At 43.6% G+C, this 17,753-nt stretch overlaps 1 protein-coding gene across 1 annotated transcript in view; it reads right to left on the minus strand.

The window, feature by feature from the left end:
- Positions 1-354: 354 nt before the first annotated feature.
- Positions 355-17,753, minus strand: part of BRINP1 (BMP/retinoic acid inducible neural specific 1) — an 80,112-nt gene continuing 62,713 nt past the window's right edge. Inside the window, exons 6-8 of the mRNA XM_010720818.4 lie at positions 11,795-12,031; positions 7,017-7,239; positions 355-2,492 (exon numbers count right to left, since the gene is read on the minus strand). Of these exons, the coding sequence (XP_010719120.1) occupies positions 1,352-2,492; positions 7,017-7,239; positions 11,795-12,031 (1,601 nt within the window). The 3' untranslated portion in view covers positions 355-1,351. The remainder of the gene's footprint in view (positions 2,493-7,016; positions 7,240-11,794; positions 12,032-17,753) is intronic.

Consider the following 17,753-nt stretch of genomic DNA (forward strand, 5'->3'; position numbering starts at 1 on the left):
AAAACTTCACACAGCTTTTGGTTATTTCAGGTTTTATGTCTGTCTGATAACTCAACCCTTTTAAATCTGTCTTTATCTTTGTAAACTGAGAGCAGATTTTCAGGAGTTCTGGAGATACTGTATTAAAATTTTTCTCATCTGTTTTCTGTTTGGTTTTGTTTGTTTGTTTGTTTGTTTTACAGACAAAGAATGTGAATGAAGGATATTCTTCATAGCTACAGAATCATAAGAAAATATAAGGGATTTTTCCTTCCCCAAAGAACTAAAATCACCCATGTACCCTTCAGCATCTCCAGATTTCCTTGGAAATATGTTTTCTTACCCTATGCTTTGGGTTTTTGCGGTGATGACGGTTTCCCAGTGTTATCAGACATACCAGAACATAGGCTAAAAACCAAACTCAGGTTTGCCATTAACTCTAGGTTTTCCAGTGTGAAATATAATTTTGACTTTTTCAATTTTAGGGTACTCAGACACCTTAAAGAGCAGGAAGTTTTACAGAGGTTGAGCTCTGGCCTCACTGAAGGCAACAGCAGCCTGCTGGCAGGCATGGAATGAAACGAAAGGAGACCTGACCCATCCTTCTCTTCAGAAGGAGCTGACACTACCTCTGGTGAGAAGTCTTCCAAAGTGAAAATGCCAAAGTGAAGCCACCTCAGATCTGCATCCACCCTTCCACCTGCTGTGTCTTCTCCCCGATGAGGCCCTTGCTTTACTCTCAAAGGATTGCCATCACCTTCTGTCCTTCCGCAAAGCTCAGCATGGGCTGGGTGAATAACTCAACATAAAGCTGGCATAAATCTCAACAGGAGAAATATCTTTTATCTTTAACCATTTACTCCCACTAGGAATAATGGCAGTTCTTTTACATTTACATATAACTCTTTTTTGTTTGTTTGCTTTGATTTTTTTTTTGTCTCTTTGTCTTGGCACCTGCATAGCAGAAATCTTTACAGTTCATTACAGAAATTTGCCCCTCTCTCAGCTCCTCCCTTTATTTATTTACCCTGCTGCCCCTGAGGACTAGCAAGCAACACCTCCAAGGTCAAGAGAGAGTAAGGTGTTACTCTTTTATGACGGATTATAGAAATAACAAACATGCCTGACAGTTTTATACAGCTGCTAGAACGGGTTTAGTTTTCAACAAATGAAGAATTTCCTCTTTTTTTTTCTCTTTTGTATATTAATTACATTTTACAAATTTTGTTTTTCCCCCTTCTTTACTTTTTTCCCCCTTTTCTTTCCTTCTTTTTTTACTTGTTTTTTTTTTTTTTCCTTTTTTTTTTTTTTCTCTTTTATTTTTTTACAGCAAAAGGATCAGTCACCAACGTGTCCCACTGAAAAGTCCGGGTTAGCAGAGTTTGGCTGTCATCTGGTCCGACTGTTTGAGGATCTCGGTGTTGTACAGGTCTAGAGCGTGGTTGACACGGATGATCTCACTGTTGGTGAGCTTCAGGCGGTGCTTGAGCATACAAGAGAACAGATCCAGCTGGGGCTTCCCTGGGGCCACAGGAGGTGCCAGTCTATTGATTCGGTCCCGAATATCCAGCAGCAAGAGCATGACGGAGGAGGAAGAATAGAACTGCCCACCTTGCGTGTACGACTGGTTGACCTGCTGCACGGCGCTGCGCAGAAGGTCAGCGTTGAAGCGCAGGCTGTAGCCGTACACCTGCACGTCCGAGATCTTGATGTAGAACTGGCGCTTGCTGGGGTCAGAAAGGTCCACGGGCCCTTGGCCCGTCTCGTTTCGCAGCAGGGAGGGCAGCCGTGTCCGGCTGCGTAGGTAGATGTGGACGGTCTCGAAAAAGGTTTTCCACCGGTTGCCCAGTAGCAGGGTCCAGTTGTAGCACTGGCTGTTTTGGAGGCGGATTTTCTCCCAGCGTGGGTAGCCATACTCCCCAAAGGGCATGTTCCAGCCCTCGGAGTGACTCCCGCTGAACGGGTTGACATAGACAAAGAACATAGGGTCCAGGCTGCTGTTGCGCATCTGGCAGATGCGCATGGAGATCCCAATCACCATGTGGATGAAGTCCATCCTGTTCTTGTTGCTCTTCAAGGTGAGGGACATGCGTTTGCGCCACCTGGGGTCAAAGAAGGTGTCCAGGCGGATCTCGTTGCTGATGAAGGTGGTATGCACGTACAAGCGAGAGTCCATTTTCTGCAGCAGGTACTTCAGCTCTAGGTCCTGGAAGTCCAAGTCTGTCTCGAAGCTGATGAATTGCTCACTCCGCTCTGAGTCTACGTTCTGAGGCTCGCAACGGCCCCGATAAAGCTTATAGCCCTTGTTGCACGAGCCACAGAGAGAGATATTGGCAAGGCTGCACATGGCACAGCTGTTGTTGCCCCCAATGATGCAAGGGATGGGACGCTGGCACAAGCTGGTGCCACCGTGGCAAACACAGCTCCGCTGGCTTTCCAAAAAAGTGCCCCAAAACCCATTCTCATTGCAGTAGAGTAGGGACTGGACCCGGGTAAGCCATTCCTGTATTGTCCTGCAGGTAGGAAGAAGAGAGGATTAGCATCATAGAGCCTCACAGAATCTTTGGTGTTGGCATCTTTCTATGGTCATAGTGCTTTTAGGAATATAACTGGACCAGAGCTTTCAGGGCATTGATGTCCTGCTACAACATTTGGGAACTATTCCAGGTTACTTCTAGGCTAAATCTTACATCTGGTGTTTATTCCTCCCACAGAGAATAAAAGCCCTCTAAGAAATAGCCACAAGTTAGCACTGATCTTCTAAGGGCTCTCCCTTCATGCTGCTCTAAGAGCTGAGACTGGCTCAGCCTTCTGACAATGCTCCCATCAGCGTAGTGCTGAGAAAGTTCAACCATGGGAACAGAGCTGATAAAGCAGTGCCAGAGGCTGAAGTGTTATCAGGTATTGCAGCGTAACTCCTAGACTGGCGGGAGGCAGCCGCCCATCTCCATATCACAGGCAATTCCCTCCACTCCCCAAAAACAGATTCTGTAATGGGATGAGACAAAGCCAACAGTAACCTATGCTCATGGTGCAGAGTGCAAAAACCAGCAGAAAAGAGTATGCAAGTCAGAGTGCACAGAGACCAAGCTGCTTGAATGGCTTCTCCTTTAAAAAAATCTGCTGCTAATTCATCTCCTCTTACAGCCTCTCATCCAGCCACGCTTACCCATTCCCAGGTCCCACCACTCCCATCACTGCTCCATGAGCACCCTCATCTCTGCATCCCACAGCCCTGCATTGGTTCCTAATGAATGACACCATAAACCACGTTTGCTTTTCATATGACCGCCCTGCAAAGCTGCCTGGCTGCCCCTTCTCCCCCCTCTCTGGGAAATCTCAGCACAGCAACTCCTTTCTCTGCAGCCTCCAGCAGAACGCCTCGTTCAGCCTCGTCCAGCTCCCTTCCCCCCTCCCGCCTTCCCCTCAGCTAATGAATACTTCATTGTCTCTTCTGGGCAAAAAGTTCTTGGTAGCACTGCAGTGAGAGGACTGGCTAATGACAAATTAGGATTCAGTCCCTGTAGAACAGGAGGAGTGATTATGGACAGAGGCTCTCAGAGCTGGATTAGTGAAATTCATGGCACCTGCATCGCCTGACCTCCGAATAATCATTAAGCTGTAGGCTGTATCAAAGAAGGCATTAAATGATACAGCAGCAAAGAACAGCAAGATGATTAGGGGGAGGGAGTGAGAGGAGGGATGAGAGTGTAAAACAGAGGAAAGCACTGGAAGAAAAGAAATAATCGAGGAGCAGAACTAGAAAAGGGAAAAGGGGAAAATGTGCAGGTAAAAGGAAAAATAGGCGTGAAATGCAGAAGGCTTAGGGATGCTGAAACGAGCAATAACTGAAAGACAGAGAAATGGCAGGAAATAAAAGAAGCACAAAGAAAACATAGAAAAACACAGTGAAAGGGAAAAAATGAAGTGAATCATCACAAAAAACTTGGAAGCCTTGAGTGTGGGAAGGGGCAATTTTCAGGTTCCTCCTGTGGTACAGGGCTGTCAGGGTTGCCTTCCTATGCTCAGAGCTAGCATGAACTCTCCTACCAATGGAAAAGCCTGGTCCCTAGAAAAAGGGCCCAGGACACTGCCTGGCATCTAGGACAGTTCTGCTTGGAGCACTGCAAGTTTGAAGCTTTATGATACAGATTTCATATGTTGATAATGCCACTGAGTTCTTGAGATGTGAGCTGTGCAGAAGGGATGCTATAAAAATTGGAGTAAGATGACCACATCCTATCCAGCTGGTGTGTTCTGTCCTAGGGAAGAAAAAAAAGGAAAAAAAGGGAGAGAAAAAAAAGAGCTATCCTTCTTTCCTTATCTTTTACTAACTGTTGGTAGAGCAAAACAACAAAGGAGTTTTGGCTGATATTTTGCAATTGAAACTTGTAATTTTCCTGTTCCTCAGATCAACTTAGTGGAGGAAAGATGGAAGGAGATCTGCAGGAAGTTTTCTGTGTGCGCATCTTAGCGCTCAGCAAAGACACAAGTAGGACACAAGCGAAGAAAAGAACTACCCACCATCTGCTGATGGCAGCAATAAAGGATAATTAAATGAAAATGCAGAATCCAGGGCAGAGCTGGGCACTGGCTACAAGCATGACAATGGGAAGCATGATAGAGTGAGAGAGAGGGAAAAGCGGTAGAATTACCCCATTTTATCCTCCAGCTTGGTCAGGATAAGCATATACACAGAATCAGTTAGAGCCCTTGGGCTGACAGAAGGCAACTCCTTGAAATACTGCCCTTGATGGCTCAGGCTCATGTGAATGTAACCAAGAAAAGACAGAAGGCAGCTGAAAAGAGCCACTGTTTGAGAGCTGAGAGTCAGTAGCAGAGTCGCCATTGACTTTTATTTTTATTATTTTCTTTTTCATTAAGCTGTCATCAATTTCTCTTTCTCTCCCTTAATATCATTGCAAGAGTTATTTTGCTTAATGTTTGCTACCTCTGCTAATTTAAATATAATGTACTAGAGCATTTGAAATTAATAAAAAAGAAAACTGTCTACAAAGGTAACTGGAAGCAATTTTACATTCAACTTTAATATCTGATGCTCCAAACTTAAAAGAAAATAATGACATCCAGGCAGAACTGCAGGCACTAAGTTGCAATGGTTTCTTGCAGTTGCGCACAGGAGTCATGCAGCCTGGCAATGCTGGGGACGAGGAGCCAAGAGGTCGTGTTTCATCATTTAAAACCTATTGCACAAGAACAACATCAACAAAACCCAACCACCATCCAGCAGAACAGATTCTTCTTTCTTTTTCCTTCTTTTTTATTTTATTTTATTTTATTTTCTCTATTGCGAAAACAAAGGTAGGAATTTAAGGTATCTGCTGTGCAGATACCTTTGGGCTTTCTGTACAGAGCAGTGAAATAGACATCGCTATTTTCATTCTCAGCAGCTGGGAGGAGTATTTTAACTAATGACAATATGGCTGGAGCCCAGAACACATATCAACCCCCTCCTTTGGTGTTATTTATATTTTACATCCAGAATTTTAAAATACAACTGTAGGTGCCCATTCAATATTGAAGCTTTAACAACTGGGGAGTGGTTTCCTTTTTAAACCAACAAACTTGGCAGCAAAGAGGTGCTTTAAGTAAAATATAAGCAAATATAGATATTTATATTTCCTTTTTTAGCTGTTACAAAAGGTTATGGAAAAGTTATCCTAATTGCAAAAATCCCTAATCTTCCTTTCTGTTGGAAACACCACCTCTTCCTTTCTCTGAGGGCAATGGACAGCAGTCCTATTTCTTTTTTTATGTTGCTTTTGAATATACAATGTGTATAAAAGAGGGAGAGAGGCTTGCTCTTAATGGAACCTTTCCATCCTTTCAAGCCACTGGCATGCTCAATAAGCGTCTGTTGTTCTGTACGGTAACAATTAGAAAATTAGAGTATTTCCAAGCTGTGTGAAAAGAGCAATGACATGCACACCTCTTCCACCACAGAGCTGTCTACTGAGCCCCTCCCCTGCCTAGCTACAAATGCAGAATGACAAATAAGAAAAGAAATGATAATATGCCTGGTGGTGTTGACTTAAACAAATCAAGCACATCAGTCAGTTAAAAAACCCAGCTGCCATCATCCATTTTGTCCTCCTTTCCCCAGATTCTATAATACAAGTTGGAGGCTCCCTTTCTGCCTGGCTGACTTTTTAAAATAGAAGAGAAATGCTAAAGACATATTTAGCTGAATGCTTGGAGCAGCGTGGATCTCTGCTCAGTGCTGTTGTGGCACAACTCAAAATAAAGCCTGGACTTGCTTGTGACTCCTCCACCCATCGGCTGGTTTGTAGCAATGGGGCCAATTGAAAGGAATGGACCAACTCCAGGAAGTTCTCCAAAGTCTTCTTTTCATAAACACTTAACAGATATTTCTCCTCATTCCGGGTAACACCATCTAGTCTTTGTCAAGAGACGTGAAAATTTTGGATAATTAAAGAGACCTGAAACCCTGGAAGAGTTTACTGAGCTGCACCACAGGGGAATGAAAACTTAGCATGCATTGCAGCCAGTGGGCAGGATGATAATAGGACACAAAAATCAGCTCATTTTCTCTTGAGTTTGAATATATATGCAATAAAAGAGCTAAAACCCAGTTCTACAAATGTTAACCTGGCCTGACTACTTCCAGAGTTGCATGGAAGAAAAGGGCACTTGGATTCTTTTTTTTTTCCCGAAGATTTTCAATGTTACTTAATTCCAGAAAACATAAACAGCAAGCAATATTTAATAAATCTACAAATGCAATTCTGCAAAAGTGTTGAGAAGCAAACATACTCAGGGCAGTGCTGAGAAGAGTCAGCGGGAGGTGACTATTGGATATCAATAGTTATTGTTGCCGTAATGGAAAATCTGCTCTCTCCACGTGTAATAACATCACAGGGCTTTTGGTCAGTGCTGGTTTCAAAGTTTTCCACTAAACTTCCATGCCAGCACACCCTCAATCAATTCACTTTGGCTGCAGGTCGCCAAGCCCAGCCCTATCCCATCTCTCCCATCCCCACCAAGATGGAGGTTACCTTTCTCTAGGCAGCTGGTGGTTGGGGTTGTGCCGACATCGGACACTGAGGCCGAAGAGTTTGCGGGCAGTGCGCTGGATCTTCTGGCGCTGGGCTTCCAAGGAGCTCTGCAGCAGTTTGTAGCGGTTCTGCAGGTCCCAGTCGTTCCCCCAGTGCTGGTGGATGCTTGCAATGGTCAGGAAGTGGTTGCTAGGTAGCCTTTTCATGAAGGATTTGAACTCATCTGGAACGTACAGGGAAGTGGAGAAATAGAACTAGAGGACTATCATGAAGTTGCAAGGAGTTTCATGTGCAGGATGGAGAAGCAGCAGTGATGTATAGGGTGCTAAGTTCTCTGCTAAGGGGAGCTGATGGCTGTTAACTCACTGGGCTGTTATTCTGCCCCAGGAAACCACCACTTCCATTGCTGCTATGTTATGGGAAGTGAAATCCATGAAATAATACAGTTAATGTGTACAAGGTGGAGAAAGACAAGACCACGTTCCCTGCAGCATGGGGGTATAGTCTGGGGACTGTGAACAAAAAGCAGGGAGCTGTAATCACCCTCATCTAGAGTGCTCATTTCAGTTGTTTTTCAGATGCTCCTAAAATGCCATTTGTTGCTGGAATTCAAATCGCTTTGGCTGTGTCATTGGGAAAAAAGGGGGGGAAAAAAGCTTAAGAAAATCCCCAATGGAATGGTTTGAATTGTTCTGAAATGTCCCACTCTCTCATTTTTTTTATAAAAAAAACACTTCTTTTTCTTCATTTGAAGTTAAATGAGTCACTCTATGCAACAATGCAAACAAAACAAAATATTTTGCAGGGCTAAAGTCAGAAAAAATGCATCAGTTTTAGCCAAAGGAAAAAATCTAACCAATCTAAAAATATGCTCTTAAATGTTATTTTGTGATCGTTTTTTTTCTGTTTGATTTTGCTTGATAATAATAATAAAAAAAACTTTATGTTAGATCTGGGTGTTGTTGTTTCTTTCTCCCATCACAGAACAGAAAATCTGATCCTTTTTTTTTTTATGACCATTCCTGCTTACGATCCTTTTTTTCCAAACCAAGTAGGATAGTTTGCTTAGACTCTGATTGCCAGGCTGGGACATCCTCATGTGGATGAGACAGATGGTTCCAACATTGTCAGTAGAAAATAGCCCATTTTTTGATACTAGAAAACTGTTTGGCACACTGGGACCTTGAGAAACTTGAGGAGTGGGCCAACACAAACCTTGTAAAGTGCAATAAAGAAAAGCAGAAAGCTCTGCGCCAGGGCAGAACAGCCCCAACATCAGCACAAGCTTGAAAACAGCCAACAGCAGCTGGAACAGTCCCAGCTTTGTGGTGAGCAAACACCATGTTCCCTCTGCCCTTGTGGCAAACTGCATATGGGGCTAAATCCAGTAGATTAGGGGAAGTAAATATTCCCTGTTGCTTGAAACTGCTGAGGCTGCACGTCCAGTTTTAGGGACATCCAATTAAAAACTGGGTGTTGAGAAACTGGGGAGGGCACAGCTGAGAGCTATAGAGGTGGTCAGGGTCCTCAGCACAGGTCCTGCCAGGTCAGGTGCAGTGATCTGCAATTCTTTAATTTGGTGAAGCAGAAGCCAAGGGGCAATCTAATGACACTTCTCAGAAGACAGTTACAAACATGAAGGAGAGAAAGTTTTCTTATTAGAGATAGATGACATAACAAGGACACAATCTGCAGCTTGAGAAGTTCAAGCGACTTGTTGGAAAACTTCACTTGGAGGTAATGCAGCTGGAACGGGCTGCCCAGAGATGATGAAGAATGTCCTATTTCAGACTGGTGGACAAAACCACAGCTGACCTGATTTAGTGCTGGTGATGGTCACTGCTTCTAGCCACAAGTTGGATCAAACCCCCATCCCAACCCACAATGCATTCAGTGAAAAAACACAGCCCTCCTTTCCAGTAAAGTTATCAGTGCTATCTTTCTTCCTTTCCTCATTATTTAAAAATTTTATCTTCATCTCACTTTCAGAAGGAAAAGAGAAAAAATAAAAGTAAAAAAAGCAAAAAAGGAAAGCTTGAAGAGGCAGACATCTAAAAAGAAGAAATAATCCATAGTGTTACATAGAATTATCAAAGCAGATAATTTAGAGCCTATTGTACAAAGCTCATATATGTGAATTCATAAGACTATATATATTTGCATAACAGTTTTCCTATTATTTAACAATCTGCAATTCATTCTTAACTGCTTAACAAAGAGTATCTATGCATTAGTTGGTGGGATCATTATATAGATGGTAAATGGATGATCATATCTTACTTGTCACACAGTGAACTGAGCTCCTAATAAAAATAATTATCACCATTGTGCTATCATGATCCACGGGATATCTGCTTGTCTTCTTCCCCAAAAGATAACTGGGAGATGCTTTTTTAATCACCCCTCAGCTTTTCACTCCATCAGTAATGCTGCTTTCAGTGCCCTTCTCCTCCCCAAAAATGATTCTCTCCCGTGCAATGGTCCTTTGAAACTATCATCATGTATAATTGCTTCTGTTGACCATGCTGATTACTCCTGGTACCTTTCAGCAGTAAAAGCCTTGCGTTTGCTTCCCGCCCCTTATAAATCAATTTCCTCAAAAGCCTGTTTGTGCAAAAGACCAAGCTTTTTTCCCTCCGATGATGAATGTGCTACATTTTTCATAGAGACGGGTAAGGGAGAAATTTCGGTGCAGTGTGCACATTTTGATACTGCAGTGCAACGCTGGGGGAAAAACAAATGAGCAAAGAAATCTGGCAAACTAACAGCTGAACGGTGTTGTTTTTTAAAAAGGGGGAAAAAATAAAGAAAAAAGAAAAGACTATCCAAAAGGTATTTCTTCATTATTTATTTATATTCGACCCATCTCCAGAGGCTTGTGCTAAGCCTTGTACTTTTCTGGGAATAGTTCATTCTTAACCCAGAATTCACTGATCAGGTTGTCTTCCTTTTGTTGCTGCTGTATTTATTGTTGCAGAGGATATTGCTGACGATATGGCTGGGACTACATCTCCCAAAATGCCCCACGGCCCTTTCTGCTGAGTCACCCCACGCTGGCCATGACTCATCACTGCAGGCAGTGCAGGTCCACAGTCCCACCTCTGGAGGAGCTGCTCTCCCAAATCACACCACCCATTTATTTCCCCCTGCGTGATTTTTGCTTTTTTTTTTTTTTTTTTTTGAATTGATGTAGGAATCCAACACATATCAGAAACAGAATATAGATCTTTCAGGCTATCAGCATCTTCCTGCACAAATGTTATTTGCTTTCAGAGCACTCATCTGCCTTTCACCCCACTTTATTGAAAAAGCCTTCAGATGTCATTAGAGATTTTTCTTCTGCTGTTCATTATAAAGAAAATCCTCCAGTTATTGGGAATTTTTTTTAAAACAAAGAAGCCAAACACTAATAGTGTAGTCTTTTGTGACAGCAACTTTCATCTCAAAGGATGAATTCATGCATGATGCAACAAAATGATGAACGAGATGCAGCAGCTTTAAACATAGAGATAATCACTCCATCTAGCCCTGAAAAGCCTCCAGTACTGGATGGAATATGGCCACAGCACAGCAGAGAATTGCACTGCAATGTGTCACTTTAACATGGCAAATGAAAAACACCCTTTCCTGTTGAAATCTCAAGGCATGGGAGACTGAATATAATTATCTATTGCAGTCTTTGCTTAGATCAATTGCAACAAGTGCCCACTGCAATAGTAAAACAGTCACTGGGGGACTGTAATTCTTTGCTCTCCATAGGGCAAACCGTCAGTGTGTCTGGGTTAGAACCCCTGGACAGGGATTTGATGAGTGGTGGCCAATGTATGGCTCTTGAGCAGCTTGTGTGGAATTCCCATACCAGAGGTAGCAACAAGTAACATGGGTTTTGTACAGTACTGAGCAAGCAGAGCTCAGTGTCTGCTTTACCCTGCTGTTCCCGCTCCATCCATAAATCTGCAGAAATAACCTGAAAACCACTGAGCCCTTCAGCTAGTAGGCTGCTTCTGGAACTGCCCCAGATTGTGGATCCCCATAATATGTGCCCTGCAGCTGTCATCCAGGTGGTCATCTATCAACCTTGGGCCACTGGCTGCTGCTCTGACTGCTCTCCCAAGCACAAGGCTGTTTCGTCTCATGTTGCATGAGAAATGTGGCAGCCTTCATTATGGGTTTTGCCAACATCACAGAATCAAAGAACAGCTTGGGCTGGAAGGGACCTCAAAGATCATCCAGTTCCAATCCCCTCAGCATCAATGCACTGACACTGACAGCACTGGGAGAAAGCAGAGGAGGAAGAGAAATGTTCACACCAACAGACATCGGTGCTGTAGTAGAGAGAAGTCATTTTCCCTTCTCTCTGTCTCAAATGAGGTGTCATCTGGCCTGTGCTCTCCCCGTGAATTGCCTTTCACCAAAGCAGAATAAATCATTCATGCAAATCTGAAAAGCAATTTCTGCATCATTCATATTGTGGAAGTTTCTCTGTAGGGCTATTAAAGAGAGATTCTGAACTGGTTTGGATTGAAAAATCAGATTTTTAATTAAAAAAAAAAAAATCTTCCATGGAAAATACACATATCATTATGTGCAGTGTATGTGGTCTTATACGTATACGTATAGAGAAAAAACAAGAATCCGTCATGATCAAGATCATACTTTGGGGCTTGAGATCATCTATTTTTTATCCAAACCGTAACACTATACTGGAAGAAAACGATTCTCAACTAGTACAGTTTGTTTGAAAGAAATCAATTGGAAAACGTGTTTTGCTTGGTTACCTGAATTCTCCAGATCTTTATAGGCTTCTGTCCAGGTCTTGGCCATGTTGGCTAGAGTGTACTCCATGATCTGGATGTCAGTGATGGGGCAGTTGCACTGTGGGAACTCCTCCGCGCATTGGCAGCCACATTGGCTGTTCCGACAGATGTACTCGCCCTCCCCATTGCACATGATGTAGCTCAAAGCAGACTGGACAAACTTCTCTTGTAGGTACTGTGGGAAGATGATCTGGAGACCTGGAAATGAAGCATGAATGTAGGGGGGAAAAAAAAGAAAGAAAAAACAAAAAAAAAAGGTCATTTCAGGTATCTGCTCTGCTTTCAGAACCTGTTTCATTAACAGCTTGGGGAAATGATACTGAGGAATTAAAAGCTGTTGGGAGATTTCTCTCAGCGCTGTCATGGGTAAGGAAGACAGTTAGAAAATATACGCCTTGGGTACAAGCAGTAGATGAACTGAGATCAATTCCCCTCTTCCTCCCAGTCCCGGATCCCACTATGGTGTGAAGCAGCTGAGAGCAAAGCCTCCCTTACTCCATGTATTGGGTTTTATGCTTTGCAGCCAAGCACTAGCTCAGAAGTGATGAGCATCATGCTGTTCTGGGAGAGACTAAATAGGTTTGGTACCACAGAAACAAAAACTATGCACTGAAAAAAAGAAAAAGAAAGAAAAAAAAAGAAGAGAAAGTAAAATAGAAGAATGGAAAATAATATGGGGAGGGATTTTGAAAAGAGCCTTGCAGAGTTAAGTGCCAAGCTCCCACAGCATAAATACAGGAGCCGGGTACCTGACTCTTTCCAGCTCACTCCCTGCTAGGAGGGCTACTTGCCAAATCCTATAAAAGTGCAAATGGATTTAGTGCCAGGGATTTCAGTGGTGCTCGGAAGGTTTACATTAGCTGAGAGATCAATCCCCAGCTCTCTTTCTCTGCAGCGAGTGTTTGTGCATCCATCCATCTGTGCAGGCACACGTGTGGGCGGATGCCTGCTCGGGTACCCGAGGACGTGATGGCAGTTTCCCTGCGTGCCCTATGTACAACACATACGCCTTTGCAGCCTCTTCTCCTCCAGCCGCCATCTCTGGGCTCCCTGCAGACAGCCCTGGGGCTTTTGAGGACTCACAGCTGTTTCCCAGTGCTGGGGCTGTCAGCATCACTCAGGGTCCGTGAGGCAGGGAGGAGGCCCGCGGGCTCATCCCTTGTAAATGGCCCAGGGATGGCAGAGTGGCAGAGAGGAGTTTATGGCTCAAACAGCAGCACTGAACTCCAGCGCAACAAAGGCGCGCGGGTCAATTACCCATCTGTTTGTGTTTCTGCAGCGCTGAATTACCGTATCCGTTGCTGACAGCTCATTGGAGTGGAATGAAAATAAGGCAATAATTCAGAGGGTGAGAGCGTGCAGGAAGGGCCAAGCTGCCGTCCAGGAGTTCAGGCCCACCTCTGTGCTGGGTCTTGTTCACCTCAGGCCCCTGAGCACCACACAGCCCACTGCCCTCTGGTTCCACACAGACGCCTCAGCCTTGGCAGGGTCCCCCAGGCCCAGGGGTGTCAGGGGGCAAGGGGAACCACGGGGACATCCCTTCTTCCCCTGCTGCTCACCATGCCCGGTGGCAGCCCTGTCTGACCTGATTTGCAGCTGGGCTCAGAGCGGTGGCAGCTGTCAGGCGGGATGAGCATGGGGCAGAGCTCAGCTCGTGACATGAGGCAGGGCTTCAGGCTGGGCTTTAGGAGGGACCATGCACGAGGCTGAGCAGATTTCAGCATCTCTGTAAACATCACAGAGCAAGTCTGAGGAGGATCAGGGCAACAGCAGCATTTTGAGGTTTCTTTGCTCTTTCCTGAGATGTATCCAAATTAAAAACACAGCTTTCCTCCTCTTGACTGCAAGAAGGGCTGACGTTCAGGCTCTTTTAGGGATTTATCTGAAGCAGCCACCACAGAAGGATGATCTCTTTTCAAACCTTCACACTGACATTAGGGATGGTTCTTTCTGCCAGGCTCCAACACTGAGGAATGGAAAGAAAGCACTGAGCTGTTGGAGAACTGAGACCTACAGAAGAAGGTTGGAGAGCCCGAAGGCTGCTGCACTCCCTGAGCTCTCACGCTCACCGAAGATAGGGCTGGGCTCCTCGCTGTGCACTGACCCTATTTATGCATGGTCCAAGTCCCATGAATAAATCTTTCCACTTTCTGCTTCACGGAGGAGCAACCTGCCCTGGCCTCAACCTTTGAATATGAAGCCCAAAAGCCCACAGGCTCTTCAGCTCACTGTGTTTTCTGTTTGAATTTTAACTCAGCTAAGAGCACCAACATGCTGTCTGGTTCCAGCTACGAATGGCACAGGATTTGCAGACTTTTTTCTGGAGTGGAAAGGTGTGAAAACAAGCCAGTAAAGATGCAGGGAAACCACTTTCCATTGGAAAAGACATATGCAATGTGTCCCAGCATATGCAGAAACATGAATAACTTGTAATCTCCGAAATAAAACTCATGGTCACATCCCACACTGCAAATATTTGATTTTTGTTTGTGAAATCTGTGGTCTCTGAAAAATGTTTCCAAGATAACCTTCTCTTATAAGAAATCATTTCATATTCCCACGGCAGTGTAGATGACCCTTTGTTTAAGTGAGACAGACAGACTCAGCAAAGCACCTGTATAAATACTTAACTTCAATGGGTTCAATGGGTTAACTTCAAGGAGTTCTACTGAAATCTGTGCAGATAATTGTAGCACTTAACAAGAAGCACATAAATATGTGTTTAGGCCTAGAACACATGTAACATACAAATCCAACCACCCACTGAATCATGTATGTACCAACTCCAAACTCAGAACTCAAGCAAATGCACGACAGAAATTATATGTTATTCAGAGATCTTCAAGCCAAAAGTTTCCTTGCAGAAAAAACCTCTGCCAGCCCCAGCCCTAACAAAACAACTCACAGTGCTGTATCATTCCGTAGGTATTGTCTTTGACTCCTACAAACATGCAAATAAGTTGCTATTTATTCCCTCATTGTCATCTACTGATTAATCCCGTCTCAGCAGCCAAGCAGGGAGCTGACCTGGCCTTGAAGACTGGGATCATGAACCAATATCATGAGGTGAACACCTCAGTGCAAGCCAGGTGCACAAGGAATTGGCTCTTTCCTTCATGGCAGCCTTGGGAGCTGACAGTGCAGGAAGAAGGCATGTTTGCTGGTGACTACTGATAGGGAAAATGTCTTGGTTTTGAAGGTATCACTGGTCAGAAGGGGGAATTCTGAAGTGTAAAGTTCCTCTTTAAAAATAAAGACAAGCACAGGTTTGGTATAGGTTTGGCTTTGAAAACTACAGGCAGAATATGAAGTGTCTGACAAGGGAACATGTCCTTAATTCACCTAGAAAATCTATTAGAGAGAGATGTTTGGCTTTGGACTGCATACAAAAGGCTTCCCGCATTAAAAGAGGTAAATTTCCCCTGCTCTAAATTAGAGCTATTTGAAACATTTTCCATAGAAGAGTTCTCTGTTGAAAATGCAGTTTCATTGAAGCATTTTGTGAGAACATGTTGACTCAAAAAGCACTTTTGACAGGGAAAGGTCTAAGAGTGTTTTTCATACTTCCCTCATTTTGTTTCACTGAAAAGCTGAAATGTTTTCGTTGTCATTACAGCTCTGCCCATCTTGGTGAAGACTTTAATATTAATTGTGACGTGAATTTTAATATTCCATTACCATATTTGATGTAACAAACTACGCAATGTGCAATATTTCCTGATTAATGTTGCAACGTTTAAAACAGCACAGGGATTTTACCTTGTTGAAACAGTGCCATGTTGCAATATAGACAGAGATAGTCAGACTGCTCAAGAAGCTCTGGAATTTTAATTCTGCAGAACTTTTCTGACTGTTGTCTTTTTGCACTCTGATTTTCCGGTTTCAGCCCATCAATGTTTGGCAGGAAGCAGAAATTCCCGTTTTCCCACTCATTGCTGTAGAGGTCCATGTTAGCACAGGTGTTGGGCCTCGCACTTCGTGTGCTGTCCAGTCCTTCCCTACACCTCCAGGCTGGCTGACCTCCCCAAACCCTGCATGCAGTCTGGAGGTAGCTCTAGATCCAGCCACCGAGCCCAAATTGCACATCTTTGAATACATGACTTATGCCTGGGCTGCAGTGAGGGACAGAAATCTTCCCTATCATGAAGATGCTGCTCTTTTACTGAGCCAACCTCAGAGCCAGAGCAAAGGTAGCGACATGGATTTCTGTCAGCAGCTCTTGCTTGGCTGCTAATCAGATCGGAGGAGACTCGGTCACGATCCATTACCCACAGTCCTGTGACTAATTCCTAATGAGGCCTCTCAGAGCAGAGGAAGGATCCTGGGTAATTATCCCAGAGCCGCTCTCCAGATTAGAAAGAAAACACTCAGGTGTAGCTTTAAAGGTCACTTTGTCCTATTAAGAACAGCTTTCGCCTTCCCTCCTTCCATCACTGTCTCCCTTGGATTGGGTCTGACCCCTGGGTTTTGCCGTGTAACTCCATGAAACCCAATTCTTGTTGACCATGAGCTCCTACTGTGCCCTCCCTCTGTTTGCTGCCTTGTCCACCTTACCTGCCCTCTCTCTTCTAAAATTCTCCACTTCTTCTCTCTCCTTCTCCCTTCCAGCTATCTTGCTTTTTCTCTTTCTTTTAGGATCAGACAGCCAACAGATATCTGCTGATTTACTTTCTTACCCACTTGTCTGCCCATGAACCAAGCTGTCAGTCTATTTAGCTCTTTACTTACTTAGCTGATGTGTCATTCTTTGGTTTTCATTACCAACAATCATCACCACAGTATACAAAAAGCCTCAAATTGCTTACTGTTAATTAGGTTAAGTATCAAAATTCAGTGATTTCAAGAATCATAAGAAAAGTGAAAGCAACCTGCCTATTATTTTTAAGGGCAAATAACAACAACAATAATAACATGACTCAGTAAATTAAACCCAGTTTCTTTGAAAACAAGATTAAAATAGCACTTGCCAAATTACACTTAAAGCTGATGTAATGTAGCCCATTCAGCTGAAAAATTAAGAGTTTGTGCAAGTACAAAGATTCCAGAAATAAAAACATCTGGGCAAATGAGCAATTAAATCCTACATTTCCTTAGTTTATAAAAAAAATTGGAAATAACCTTAGGAAATTATGCACCCATTGAATTTTCTTCTTCTACCGAAGTTGACTTCTTGATAACCAGCATGTTTTATTTTATTTATTAATTTATTAATTCAGTTGTGATTTCTAACTGTAGACTTCTGGAACTAGTTCCCCAGCTGGGACTGAAGCCACAGCTTCCAGCCTCCAAATAAAACTTCTGTGATTTTTCCCAAAGATGATGTTCATTAGAAAGTCCCAAAAATTGATCTGCACAGCTCTTCCGCAAATAATCAGTTTGGGAGGGTGTATGGGAATTGCTGAATCACAGCCTGAACCTCTGATTGATCACCTGTGGTGAGCAATGAGTCAGCCACAGGAACACAGGTGAAGGCAATTCACCTGTGCTGTCAGAAGGGGTGGAGCCTGGCTCACCTCTCCTAGAGCCATTTAAGAGCTGACTGCCAGTGGGGAAGGATCTCTTTCTGGAGATCCCTCCTTTGGAGTTTTACAGTGAGTGCAGGACACAGGTAAGCATTCTATCTATTCTCTTTTGGTATAATAACCTGCTTAGCCAAACTCTCTGGTATATTTCATAATTATAACATCTGTATATTCATTGATTATACAGAGGGACAAAGTGAGATGTGGGCAGTATGTCCCATCAATATTAATGGGAAAAAGTGACGTTTATTTGTATTGCTGTATGCATAATCCACAGAAACCTGCCAAAACTCAGCACAGGAGGAAACATCCAGTTTCTTTGCTTAGGCCCAATCTGCTGCTTCTTCCACCTCTAGCTTAGCCCTGTTGAGCCCTAATCCTTCAGGGAACTTGAACTG

This window comes from Meleagris gallopavo, chromosome 19, assembly GCF_905368555.1.
Source record: "Meleagris gallopavo chromosome 19, MGAL_WU_HG_1.1, whole genome shotgun sequence".
In the NCBI taxonomy this organism is placed as follows: domain Eukaryota; kingdom Metazoa; phylum Chordata; class Aves; order Galliformes; family Phasianidae; genus Meleagris; species Meleagris gallopavo.